The sequence below is a fragment of the Chaetodon trifascialis genome, chromosome 19 (assembly GCF_039877785.1).
Source record: "Chaetodon trifascialis isolate fChaTrf1 chromosome 19, fChaTrf1.hap1, whole genome shotgun sequence".
Taxonomy (NCBI): Eukaryota; Metazoa; Chordata; class Actinopteri; order Chaetodontiformes; family Chaetodontidae; genus Chaetodon; species Chaetodon trifascialis.
In genome coordinates, this window is record NC_092074.1 from 23,913,961 (window position 1) to 23,928,189 (window position 14,229).

The following is a 14,229-nucleotide window of genomic DNA, read 5'->3' on the forward strand; positions in this document are numbered from 1 at the left end:
GCTCAGGATCAGGTTCTGGTTCAGGCTCAGGCTCAGGCTCAGGCTCAGGCTCAGGCTCAGGCTCAGGTTCTGGTTCAGGCTCAGGATCAGGATCAGGATCAGGCTCAGGCTCAGGCTCAGGCTCAGGCTCAGGCTCAGGCTCAGGCTCAGGCTCAGGTTCTGGTTCAGGCTCAGGATCAGGATCAGGCTCAGGCTCAGGCTCAGGCTCAGGCTCAGGTGTGCTCCGTGTTGTGTTGAAAGGCCTGACACAGAAGAGGAGGAGAGAGGAAGAAGTGCAGAGAACATCTGAAGTCCAGAGTCGTTGTGCAGTGAACGCACCGCGATCCAGATCCCGTCGTTCTCAGGATGAACGAGCAGCACATGAAAACACAGACGCCTGAGCAGACGAAGGATTGTTGTTCGTTCCTTTGTACGAAACTCAGACCTTCAGCTGTTTTATTCATGGAAACGCAGTCGGCCGAATAAACAAACAGGGACTGAAACACTGTCTCACAGTATCCTGTAAGAGAAGTCTGCGAGCTGGCAAACATGCATGTGAACAAAGATTTCAGATCAGATCAGAGCGTTTCGGTCAGAAACAGTAAAAGCAAACCAGAACAAACCTCCACAGGACACCTTCAGTCGATGGACGTGTTTGTTTGACTCACCCAGTTCCAGCCGCCATGACGGCGCCTGAACACATCACATATGTCCCGTCAGTGACTCTCAGCCTGTAGTTAGCGCTTGTTTGCTAACTGAAAGTGTTCACTGTTGACTGCAGATACAATGCTGCTGGACAGAGTCCACTCACAGGACGCTGTGAGGACAGAGTCCACTCAGAGGACGCTGTGAGGCCAGAGTCCACTCAGAGGACGCTGTGAGGACAGAGTCCAGCTGGTGAGCTGGCCGACTCTCCATCATCTGATCCATGAGGGCCGAGTGACCACAGCAGGTTTCAAAGACCATGAAGCTGTGAATTTGGGACTAATCTGTTCTGAGTATCGCAGCCGTGTCCTCGTGTGTGTGTGTGTGTGTGTGTGTGTGTGTGTGTGTGTGTGTGTGTGTGTGTGTGTGTGTGTGTGCGTGCGTGTGTGTGTTTGTTTTCTGTGCATGACTTTCCCATCCGACAGAGCTGCAGTGTGCGAGGTTTGAAACGGCTCGTCAGGCGTCGGGCTCATCTTTCTCACTGCCCCTCATCATCCTCACACAGCACTCACCTGAAAGACTCAGTCTGACACTGAGGGCTGAGGACAGAAAGATATGTCCACTTAGCTTAGCTTAGCTAGCTTAGCTCTGAGTCTGTGTTAGCGAGGCTGTCCTCTGCAGTTCAGGGTGGAAATGCTTCGGCACGGCGTTGAATGTCACTGATGATGCGTCTCGCAGTAAAACACCAAGCGGATACTTAAACCTTGATTTTCATCAGGACACCTGTCTCGTACCAAACACCTGGTTAACACAGTGCAGCATTGAGCCGCTGAAGAGCCAGATGTTCCCTCAGGAGCTGGTGGAGACCAAAGAGGAGCGAGAAGGACAGATTCCAGAGCTCCTGTGTCAGAGACAGCATCTGCTGTGTAACTAGCTGCTAGCATGTTAGCTGTATCCACGCTGCTCCAGGGTGTCAGAGTGTTTCCAGCTCGTTCCGCTGCGAGTCGACACGCTTTCGTCCTCCCTTCAGCTCCCTGACACCGACCTTTGAGGCTTGGTTGGACATTAATTAGTTCTGATGCTGATTGATTATTCCTTCAGACACAATGTGGAAAATCTCAAATGTGTTCTGGCAACAAGATCTGATGATGTTTCTGCGCCTCGCTCTAACAGCACGCCGTGTCCTGAATCCACAGCCCACAAACAGCCTGATGTAACCCTGCACCTTCACTGTGAAGCCACACAGTCTGGACACTGATCTCTGTCCCGCTGCTCCGTCTGTAGCTTTGAGCCATCTGACAGAAATGTGGCGTTCGTGGGTGTTTTGTTACTGCTGGGAAAACTGTTAAAGAGGCAGATGTTTGGCTTGACCACCGTGGACCTTCATTTTTCTCCTCCATCATCTTCTTATGGTTTGCTCTCTGACCCACGCTCGCAGTGTTTGTGAGTACGACCATCCCACAGACGACAGCTCCAATCAGATGAGCGAAGGACGACCCTTCAGGAGCTGAACAGCAACACAACTAACAAACCAATAAAACCAGTAACCTGGTATTCTGACATCAGGAGTCAATCACACAGCTTCAGTCAGGACGACTCTGACTGATCATTGCAGTCACTGATTGGAGCGTCTGCGCCTTCACTGCTGGTGCTGAAGTCAGTCAGCAGCTGGAGACGCACATCAGACGCAGAAAGTTTAATCATCATCAACAATATTTAGACAGAAAAAACTTGATGATGACCATCATGCTCTTCATCACTTTGCTGCTCATGACCCTCACAAACCAAGCTTTGTCTTTCCGCCGTGATGTCCGTCCTGGACTTTCCTCCATGTTGTTTTCCAGCCCTGTCAAACGCAGAGTGAGGACTGCTTCACCAAAGACTCCTCTTCTTCACCTGCATTTCATTTTTCTTTCTTTGGCGTCTCTCCTTTCACCTCCCCTCGTCCTCCATCGTCTCCGTGCTGCTGTCCTTCCTTTTCTTCTGGCAGAGAAAGTCTGAACTCTGCCGTCCTGGTCGATCTTGAATGTGTGTGTTCTTCTGAAAAAACGCCGCCGCTGACAGACCATCATTTAGTGATTAAGAGCTCTGTGTAGTGGGCACATTTTGGCTTATTTAGTTTTCAGGTCATCAGGGATGAAACTAACACGCTTAACGAGCGGGAGCGCCGGCGCTTTGTTTGCAGCAGTGTGGCGTGCCGCACTCTTCTTGCCCTGAGGTCGTGCAGGCGTCGCTCGGCCTCGATGCAACACACGAAGCCACGAAAACACGCTTTAATCGGCCTGGTGGATGTGCGGAGCATTCGTTTGTCGTTCGGGCATCAGTGTGTCAGAGAGCATGTGTGCAGGGAATTATCTGCTTCCTCTCATTTCTCAAATAGTCCTTTTTTCTCCGCCTGAAGCGCTCTGCACACGGCGCTCCGTGCCGTCCCGCCGAGAGAACGACGTCATGGCGGAACGACCGGGATCTGCTTTCAAAGCATCTCCCGGGCTATCGAGCCGTTACCATGCGACGCGCTCGCAACACAACATGAAACCGAGGAGCTTTTTCTCATTAGGCACGGTCAAAGGAAGCGCCTTTACACCGCCGCCAAGAACAGAGAAGAAAGGTTCATCAGTAATACGTTAACTGTCAGAAATGTGATGTTTCAGCTAAATAAACACGTGTGGAGTTCAGATCGACGAGTCCTCAAAGGAACACATGCTGTCCTCGTCCTCATTCCTGAGCCTTCAGAAGTACTCAAGTAAAAGATAGTAGTACTAGTATTCAAAAGTACTCCACTACATCCTGATGCCTGCTCGTTATGAAATCTGACATTTTTCCATCATTAAGCCTGATTCTTCTTCTTCTCTCTGGATATTAAACTGCTTCGTTTACAGTTCAGCACTTTGATCAGTCCTCCTCCAAAAGGTCGAGAGATGATTAATGTGGTCACAAAGACAGAAAGCAGACGTCTGGACTTTGATCCTTCCCTTTGAATAATAATGAACCATATGAAAGAACATATTTCATGAATGTACAAACACTCACTGGAGTTTATAAAATCTAGATCTGAATTTGATTTCAGACAAAAAAGCAAAGCAGATCAATTAAAAGACAACGTAAAACTAATTCAAGAAAAATAAAAATGAGTGTTGAATAGAGACGAAGACGAGGACACGAAGGCTGCTTGTCTTCATTTCCAGACGAAGGCTCCACAAACCACAAACGCCCCCCGACCCTGTGGACCAGGTCCATCCTGGACCAGAGGACAGTCAGCAGCAGCTGGTCTGCAGACAAACTATCTTACCTGTGTCTTCAGACACGTCTGTCCTGAAGGACACAGGAGACCCGAGCAAAGACGCCAGCGCTGGACAAACATGGACATGTTTTCAGCACCAGTTTTCTGTCAGCTGGAGGCGCTCGACTGATCTCTGCCGTCGTCCACAAACAAGTTTTAAGTTTTTAAGTTTTGATCGTGGAGTTGGCAGTGAAGAGACGTAAAGAGCTTTCTGAGTCCTGGACGGACGTGAAGATCCGAGCAGAGCTCCTGAGCTGACAGATGTCCTTCGTCAAACGAGGGATGATTTGTTTAAATGAAACCATGTGAGGATCAGTGACTTCCTGAAGGACCTGCTCACAGCAAAGACGTCTGAAATGTGACACGAGGAGGCCGAGAAGACTGTGAAGCTCATCGTGAGCGTCGAGTCAGAGGGACGAGACGTTTCTGTTTGTCCTCTGCTGACCGGTCGGGTTTGAGCCGGCTGGTGAACTTTCAGAAACGTCTCTGAACCCGCTGGCTGTCATTTTACGACTGCTGAGCTTGTTATTAGCCTTTTAAACATTTATCTGCAGATAAATGTTTATGGAGATTAGCTGAAAGGTCGTCTTCACATCTGAAGTTGCTAATCGGACTGTAAACACTGACCGGCAGCACAGAGGAGGAAGTCTTGGCTCAGATATCTGTTATCCATTATTCAGACGTGCTGGCGACGCCAGAAGCCCCCGAACATTAGCCTTCGCCCCCTGAGGCCGTGGATTCTGTGTAAGCACCAACTTTAGTGTCAGGTAAACGCAGTAAAGGTTTATACTCTGATGGAGTATTAGCTGATATAAAGTGGATGTCCTTAAGGTATAAGTACCTCAGATGTGTACTCAAGTACTTAAAATGCTGTCAGTTACTTTCCAGATGTCATATCTTTTGAAAGAAGGGCTTTGGGCGAGCACTGCGTCTCCTGCGAGCGTTGGACCAACAGCAACGAGCAGAGGCCAACTTCAACATCAGTCACAATGAAGACAGAGTTTCCACAATATGTCGTCAGCACAGCACAGACCCTCACACCCAGCCAAGTCTGCAAACTGCTCCCCAAGTCATGAAAACATTTAGGTCTCGATTTAACCAAACAATACATTCAGCTTGAATAGACGAGCAGAGTGAGTGCAGGCGAGCGGATCGACATCTGCTGAGCATTAAGACGCCGCCTCGCTCGAGCTGACGGCAGTGATCGATGATGACTGAAGCTCGATTTGGGGACTTTGCTGTCGCTGAGGGATCAGTGATCAACACCCAGAATAACCTCTCACTCTCTCTCCTCCTCTCTCCCTCCCAGTCTCTCGCTCCCAGGTTTCCTCGCAGCGCCAGGAGGTGCTGATGGAGAACGTGACCCGGATGTCGGAGCGCTCTCGGCTGCTGCAGCAGACCCTGGGCGAGGCGTCCGCCCAGGCCGACCTGCTGGAGAACATCTGGAAACTGGAGAACCTCTTCCACAACCACAGCGACTGGCTGCAGAGGCTGGAGATCCTCATCAAGGTACGACACACCCGGGACCTGATGCAGGGCATGAGTGGAGGGTGACGGTGAGGAGGTGTTCGGTGATGAAGGATCGATTCAGAGTCCGTCCAGAAACACTCGTCATGTGACCACACGCCTCTCAGCAGAAACACATGTGAGTCTGTGTGTGTTTGAGGGGCCGATGCAGCAGTTTGTCAGAGGACATCACAGCGCAGTGCTGGACTGTAAGATAAGATAAGATAAGATAAGATAAGATAAGATAAGATAAGATAAGACTTTACTGATCCCACACCAGGGAAATTAAGTGGTTACAGCCAGCAGGTATTAAAAAAGCAAGCGCAGAGGCACAGAGGGGTCAAGATAAAGAAGTATGCAGGACATAGAGTAGAAAATAAAGTATGTACATGTATGTAACTCAGTACTTTGCTCAAGTACTGAAGTACAAATTTGAGGTAGCAGAGGGTGGCTGGTCAGCTGTCAGCTGCTGACGTGCCCTCGGGCAGCTGCTCCGGAGGAGTCGCTCTGAGGCAGCCGTCACTCTGACGTCTCTCGGCCGGTTGCAGGTCTGTGGGTTGGGTGTGGTTTTGAGGGTGGGGTTATAATGGACACTGGTGGACATTGTCTCTTTGTCCCACAGGGTCTGGAGGTGGAGCTGAGGAGCGTCCAGGCTCACTCCCTGCAGTCAGAGGCCTACCTCGTGCAGCTGGACGACAGGCTGTCCTCTCTGAGCACGTCCACCGGCAGGAACGTGACGGGGCTGAGTGTGGAGGTGTCCCGAGCCTCCACCTGGCTCCGCAACCAGGAAGTTCTGCTCAGGTATTTAGAGCACAGGGAAGGTCCTCGTCTGAAGCATCGCGGTGAAGAATGATGGAGTCATGAGATGAAGGATGAAGTTGTGCTTGTTTCTGTTCACTTTCAGGGACACCTCAGGACAGGTGAGCAGGCTGAGAGAGAAGGTGGACGAGGTTAACTGGACGGTGGGAGCTGTCAATCACACCTTCAGCAACGACATCAGCATTCACCACCTGAAGATACAAGACTTGCAGGTTGGTCTCACACCTGTGCAGTAACTCTGAGGTCGTTTCAGAAGCTAACCGTCAGCGTCCTCCTGTGCTGCTCAGATCCAGATCAGCAACATCACAGAGGACACCAGCAGTTTGTGGGTGACCCACGTCCACACGGAGGCCCAGCTGAGGAACGAGATGGAGATCCTGAACACGATCACAGAGGACCTCCGCCTGAAGGACTGGGAGCACTCCATGGCCCTGAAGAACGTCACCATCCTAGAAGGTCAGCTGAGAGAAATGAGCGTCTGCTGCTTAAAACCTTTAACTGAACCAGGACTTGGCTGCTCCCAAAGGGACAATTCTGTCCTTCACTTTAGTCCAAGTGTGACATCAGAGGGCCACTCGAGACGTCCAAGTGCCCCTCTCCTCAGCCAAGGTGCCCCCTTAGGGCCCTCGAGGCTTGCTTTAGTGCTCCTGTCAGTTGTTTGGGTGATTTGCAGGTCAAGCGTTAAGAACTGGACTAAAGAGGGTTTTCAGCAGCGTTTAAATGAGCGTGAGTTCACTCTGGACCGTCCATGAGAGACTTTTTCACCCAGAGACGCTCAGACGTCTTGTCAGCAGGGTTAGGTTTAGATAAGGTTAGGGTCTCCTCCCTCCAACCAAAGCCACGTCCTGCATCATGTGTCTGTGCTGGTGACTTTAGGACACAAAGCTCCGGTCTCAACAGTGTCTCTGTGGGTGTTCTTCACGTCCACCTGAGTGTCTGTGGTTTGGGGCTGAGCTTCAGTCCTCCGAGCTCTCAGTGCTTTCACATGTCGTCCTGGTTTTACTGCTCAGTGACTCAGTGATGGAGCTGCTTTCAGTCAAAAGCTGCAAAGTGGAAGCTTATATTCAGACCAAACCCTGCAGAGGTTACGTCACCGCAACAGAAGAGAGGAATTATGTACATCAAAAAGCATAAAAAGTAGACAAAGAGAGGACTTAATGGGTAACAGTCTGCTGCATGAGAAGAACAATGAGGAATCTACAAAACAACACTGGATCTAAAGAGATCCCGTCGAGCTAACGAGAGCAGAAACATATGAAAAACATGTGACCACAGCTGGCGAACACGAGACGTTGACTCGGTGTACTGAAGCCCTCTGGGTGGAACTCTGAGCGGCTGCGTGTTTGCAGAGCGACTGAACAAACGTGGGACGGCGAGCCGGAGAATCGTCTCCTCACGTTCGATCAGTCCTGACGCGGTCTGACTGCCGCGGCGCACAGCGGCTTCTCGAGCCTCGTTAGAGGCAGAATAGGTATGCTATGACGTAACGCCGGCGGGGGACGCGGCCCGGGTCCTGATCTGCCTCACATGTGGGTGGGACGCTGTTTCTCCTGAGCCTGGAAACAATTGTGGGTTAAATTTAGACGCTCGGTCCAGAAAGAAAGTCAGGCGCTGAGCTCTGTCATTAGTTTAAGCTCCGCGGGCCGTTTGTTGTTCGCTGGCAGTCACCTTCGCCAAGAAACGCTTTACATCTCCATCCATGTTTATCCTCCTCTGCTCGCTCTTCTTCTTCTCTGTGTTTGCCTTTAATTTCTGCCTGACTCACGCTGACGTTCATGCTCATGGTGCTGCTTGCATTGATGATGAAGACTCATGAGAAGCTGCTTCAGACGTGTCCTGCAGTCTTTTCGATGAGGGACACAAACCTGAACGTGGTCAATGGATTTCAGAGGTCAGTGATGTCATCGCTGACTGAATCCTCTGTCGTTGTTTCACATGTCGACGCTCCTGAACGTCAGTGAAGGCAGCGATGAAGACTGCAAGCTGATGAAGACGTCCACCAGTCTGTCAGCTTTCTTTGTGTTCAGTGTTTGAGGTGATGACTTCACGACCGTGACTGAGACATCAGAGACATCAGAGACATCAGGACAGGACGACCTGCTGCTGAGCTTGTGTTGAGTTTGTGTCCATCAGGTTACGAGCTGATCTGAGGTCTGGAGACATTTACAGCCTCGGCGTCGTCTGAGGACATTAATGTCCGTTTTGACTGTTTGCTTTGAGTCCCGTCGCTCCTTTACACTCTCACACTGAGAAATGTCACTTTTTTATCAGTTTTCATTAAATTCTTACAAAAAAGGCTAAAAAAACACTGACAGAGCTTGAGGACAGACAGAGGAACACGTGTCCGTCTGCTGACTTTATGTCCTGTGGACATTTATCCACGTCCAGATTTGACAGCGTCCCTGTTGTTTGCCTTGAAAGTGATTCATTTCACCCGTTTTCTCATCGAGTTTCCTTTAAAAACCAGTTTTCAGTCTTTGCTCTTGTGCAGGCGAACAGTCTGAAATGTGTGTCAGGGTTAAGACAAAATCAGTCTGAAGCGTTTCTGACTGATTCGTTGATGCTTCTGCTCTTTAGCTCTTCTGTTTGCTGCTGGTTGAAAACATGTTTCAGTCGCTCCTTCAGACTTTTTGACTTTCACGTTTGTTCTGTTGGAAAGTTCCTCAAAGACAAGTGTTGAAGGCCAAACATGAAGCTCGATCTGAGAGCAGAGAAGCACAAGATAATTCACATTTATTTATTTGTTTATTTGTTATTGTTAGCGTCCTCTTGTCCTCTTCAGCTCTGCGTCGTCTGATTGGCTTCAGTCCAGTTTGTTTGTGCCGTAAAGACGTTGTCCTCCTTCAGTCCGTCCTGGAGGTTAAGCTGAGTGCTAACCAACGATCGTTAGCTTAGCATCGTTACAGCTGCCTGTGGGCGTCCGTCTATTTCTAAAGAACATCTGATCTCATGTTCAGAGGATTTCCAGAACAAATGTCCTCCGTCTACATACGTAAATGTCTCTGTGTTGCTCTGTAGAAAGCCTGTCCTCTTAAATCAGGGACAAACACTGAGCGCTCTGCCCCGTTCGTCCATCTGTTCCTTATTATAGCGACTGAATCCTCCAATAAAACCTGATTAATGTGTCCTCCATCGTCGTGATGGATGCTCCTACACGCTCCTTATCTCCTCTTACATTGAACATACACGTTCAGTCCGTCTCCGCTGAGGCCGGCTGTCTCCACGCTTATGTGAAGGACAGGGGGACGGCTGAGCTCGGGCTGGACGTTGGACGGACGAACTGGACGCCGTGTTGTGTTCTTGGCCTCGGTGCCGTCACGTTTTCAGGCCGATCCTTCGGGGGCCGCCGCTCTTGTTTTTGTTGAAACGCTGTCAGCTGAATGAACGAATGGACTCTGAGAGCCAGAGATTAATAACCTGAAGCTCAAACAAACCATTAACGAGGACGCAGTTAGTTCAGGAGACCCAGCCGAGACACGCAGGCATGTCTGTCTTACTGGACTTATGAGGACCTCGCAGTCATTCTCCAGATCAATGGCACTGAAAGTGACCTTTTGATCAGTGAAGACATGATGAAGTAAACTGGGGGGCGTGGCAAACATCACGCCATCTAAACATTAGCATGTTAGCATGCTGACGTTAGCATGTAGCTGAAGGAGCAGCCGTCCTCACAGGGTTTCCTGTCCTGACATTTGTCTTTGTACTTCATGTTTGTCACCTGTGGATGTGACCTCTGACCTCTCAGTACCTGTGCTCACCTGTGTGCAGCAGACCTGCATCAGCAGCTTCTGGCCATCAGAAACGTGCAGATGAAGAAGATTCGAGCTCTGAAGGATCAGAACGATGACGAACGGCCGATCGTTAAACATTCCCACAGGCTGTGCTGTGGTCCACCTCGTCCAACATGTGGTTCTCATTGTGGCCAGAGCTCGATCCCCCCCCCGCTCCCCCCCCCTCGCTCTCTCTCCCCCCTGCTCTCCCACTCTCCCTCTCTCTCCCCCTCTCCCTCCCTCTCTCTCTCTCCAAGAACAACAAACCTTTGGATTGAATCCTGAGACCAGTTTTAATACCCAGTATGGCCATGTTTTGGTGTGTGTGTGTGTGTGTGTGTGTGTGTGTGTGTGTGTGTGTGTGTGTGTGTGTGTGTGTGTGTGTGTGTTGGGCTCATACTGGTCTTGATGGTCCTTGTTGTGATTTTTCCAACACGCTGTAAAACTGAAGACGCTGTAGAGTCGGTGGACGAGCGTCTTCTACCTGTTTTATTCCAAACAAACCTTTCACAGAGGACAAGAGAAGAGTTGAGGACGGACGTCACTACAAACAGGACGACGGGACGCTCGACCTGCTGAAGGACTCAAAGATGGCTGATGATGAATTTGTGTTGTTGGTGTGCCGTCACTCGTGCTTTGTGTCATCAGCTGTGTTTCTTTCTGCAGGTCCTCCGGGGCCACGGGGAGAGAAGGGGGACAGCGGACCGCTGGGGCCCCCTGGGGCTCCTGGGCTGACGGGCTTGAGAGGTGGGTACGAGCAGACGAGCCGTCGTCAGAGACTGAGCTGCATGAACGTTAAATCAGTCCAAACGGTGAAGTGAGCTTTCGAAGGATCGATGCCACGCTCATGGAGGGACGTCCTGATCCACGTCCAGGCTTTGGACCTGCGGTGCTTGTCTTCGTCTGTCCTCTCTTTTCCTTTCCGAGCCAAGCCTCCAGAATAAAACATACGTTTCTGTTGTCAGGCCTCCGACACGCTGAGTTAGTTTCACGTGAACGTCTCTACAGCAGTAATCAAAGCGATGTCCTTCAGGTTGGCGGTTCAAGTCTCCTGAGGACGAGGGGGCGGGGGGGGGGGGGGCTAGGTGACCGCCGAGCAGCAGACTACTGTTCATGCTGTGTTTCGCACAACAAAAACAAGACGTGGGGATGTTTTCCAGAGCTTCTCATGGCTGTAAACCAGGTTATTTTAAGACAAAAGATCATCTTTATAACCATAACCGAGTGGTTTTTGAGCTAAACTACGCAGACCTTCACCGCAGCGCTGTCAGCACATGAAACTGAAAAGTGAAACAAAGGAAAGTTTCAACATGTCCGCGGCTTGCAGGAACGAACGATGCCAGCGTTTATTCTGCCGATCGGGTTGCAAAGTCTCAAAGTGTGAGGTCTGAAAGGTGGAGAAGCCTTTGTGTACGACATGAACGTGAGATGATCTCCTGACACGTTTTAAAGGCTTTTCAGTCTCTCCGCTTCCTGTCAGGAGTCAGCATGGAAGCACTGATCGCACAAACGAGAAGAAGTTTGATGAAGTTCACTTCAAACTTTGTGTCCCATGAAGGAAGATGAAAGCGGCTGGTGTTAAATCAGTTTAGTGAATGTGAGACGCTCGCTCGTCACGCCTCTCTGACTCACTGCACTGTTTGTACAAGCAAAGGTCACAAAACGCTTCACGAAACGAACAGTAAACACCAGCTTTGAGTCCCAGGCCTGTCTGATGGCAGAGGAAGAGGACTGAGCGGTGAAGATGAAGATGAAGATGAAGCGGCCTGTCATGCAGAGCAGACCTGCTGCTGGTATCAGCTCTGTGTTTGCGATCACATTCGGTTGCACTAATCATGCAGCGAGCTCTGAATAAATCTGCTGCAGGAGGAACGGCTCCAGGCTTCGGATGTGTTTTCAGCAGGGTGTGGACAGGCCCGGAGGGACGGCTCATCTGTCTTTGTCTCGCAGGTAATTCCACCAAAACCACAACACGAGTCCTGGTCCAGACAGAGCTGGCACCTCCGGACCTTCAGACATGCTGTAAGACACGCGCGACGGGACGCTGCGGGCGTTTGGACTCTGTCCAGCGTGGCACCTCCTGAATCATCCGCCCTCAGCTGCTCCCTGTCATCATCCATCCCACATTCCCGGGCCGATGGACTGCAGCGCTCACATGACGTTTCCAAGAAGCATTATCGTCCCGCTGAAAGGAAACCCCCCGCCGCCGCCGCCGCCGCCGCCACGGTTCCAGGAAAAACTGAACAGAAAGAGTTTGAACTGCAGCGACGCAGGAAGGCTTTTTATTAGCAAGCATGGAGCATAACAAAGAGAGTGGAAACCCCCCAGGACCAAAGCAGAAGCACCCCCACGCTCATGGAGCCGCGGTCTGAGGGAGAAGAAGGCTTTTAATCACGTCTGATGATGATGATGATGATGATGATGATGATGATGATGGTCACTCTGTAGGGTTCAATTACAGCCTACGAGCCGTACAGAGGCCATTTTTGTTTGTTTGTTCCTTCAAATTTAACCTTTATTTATAAAAACAATTCAAACTGATTTCTAGAAACACAAAAGACAAACCCCCAAACCCGAACATGAATACGTTAATAACATTGATGTGATCGGCTCGGTTTCCCGCTCAAAGCGACGCTCCGAGCGGCCGACATGATGTCTCTGACGCGCCACATGTCCTGCAGTTGTCCTCTTGTGCTGAAGCCAAACAGATCCATCACGCAGTCCTTCTGGACTTGTTGATGGACGTGGTTGGACCGTCCTGCAGAACACAGAGAACTCTCCTCCAAACTGTGATTGATGGGTTTCCCCTGTGGGTTTGTGTGTGTGCGGGGGGGGTTGACCCCTCACAGCACAGAGGCAGGGCGGCAGAGGACATGGCGTCGTCCATCATCAGCTCATGTTGTGCCTCTGGCTCTGAGGCATCAGTCTAATGATTTCACTCTGATTGCTGAGGAGTCACAGCAGAGCGATCAGAGCTCATCAGACGCTCGTCAACGCAGCGATCAATAACTCGTTAGCGCTCGGTTTGTAAACAGACTCTCGCTGTGCGCCGCAGCACGAAGGTTTGACGGCGATCAGAGAGGGACGGTGGAAGAAGACAAAGACCGACGTTATCGTCACTCCCAGCGTCTCTGTGTCCTCTACAACCGATGTTAGACTGAGGAGGACAGGAGCATCGAGGCTGCCTGGACATGTCCTCACGATGTCACCTTCAGTTTGAAGCAGCTTGCAGTGATTTTAACAGTAAAAGTTAAATGAGCTGTTAACAGACGTTAAGACCTCATTACAGGCAGCAGCTTCTCTTATTGGTGGCTTGGATCGGATTTGATTGGAATTTTCGTGGAAACACTGAGTATATAAAGCCGTCGATCGCCCCCTGGTGGCTGCCTGCAGCGCAGGTCATAATCCTAACGCAGGTTGATCCTAACCTGTCATTGAGGTGTGTGTATGGGCGGGACCTCGACACGCTCTCGCTTCCACAGAATCAACTCTGACTGTCAGCGATGGCTTTTGAAAACACACATTTTAAGTTCAACCTCTGGAAACATCTGCTGAAACCTTTGAATCACACACGCTGAACATGATTCACTATGAAAGCAGAGAAATGTCGCGGCGGTCGAGCTCGTTTGACTCGTCTCGGCTGACGTTCAGGCTGATGTTGCTGCTCATCGTGTCACACTTTGATCACTTCAGTCATGTTTCCTGTGTGTGTTTGTGTTTCAGGGTTCACAGGAGAGAAAGGCATCCAGGGCGCTCGAGGCATCAAAGGGCCCGTCGGGGTCGATGGCGCTCAGGGACAGAAAGGGGAGGTTGGACCGGCCGGTCCCAGAGGTGCGTCTTTGCCTTTCATCAGTTTTAAACGGTCATGTTTGTAACAGCTGAGCGTCGTCCAGAGAGGACTCATCGTCTGTGAGGCGACGCTCAGCCAGCACTTCATCATTCACGCGTCAGGGAAACTCCAGACAGCTGAGTGTTTTCAGGGCGCTCGCAGCTCCGATCGAACGCCGTCTGCAGAGAAGAAAGCCAGTCCTTCACACGAGCAGCAGGGGGCGCTGTTCTCCTCGCACCATCAAACATGGAGGCTGGAAGCGTTTCATGGTTGGAGCTTCGTTTGTTTACTCCAAAGAAACATCGTTTCCAGACAAATATTTACCTCATCGAATCATTTAGGGACGAAGCTGAATTCATTCCTGAGCATCATAAACACCTCAGAGGGTCTCTGGAGGATCC

At 50.6% G+C, this 14,229-nt stretch overlaps 1 protein-coding gene across 1 annotated transcript in view; it reads left to right on the top strand.

Annotated features, from left to right (window-relative positions):
• scara5 (scavenger receptor class A, member 5 (putative)) overlaps window positions 1-14,229 on the top strand; it is a 45,029-nt gene that overhangs the window by 17,729 nt on the left and 13,071 nt on the right. The window contains exons 4-9 of the mRNA XM_070987422.1: window positions 5,214-5,413; window positions 6,033-6,211; window positions 6,315-6,441; window positions 6,517-6,685; window positions 10,666-10,746; window positions 13,723-13,830. Of these exons, the coding sequence (XP_070843523.1) occupies window positions 5,214-5,413; window positions 6,033-6,211; window positions 6,315-6,441; window positions 6,517-6,685; window positions 10,666-10,746; window positions 13,723-13,830 (864 nt within the window). The remainder of the gene's footprint in view (window positions 1-5,213; window positions 5,414-6,032; window positions 6,212-6,314; window positions 6,442-6,516; window positions 6,686-10,665; window positions 10,747-13,722; window positions 13,831-14,229) is intronic.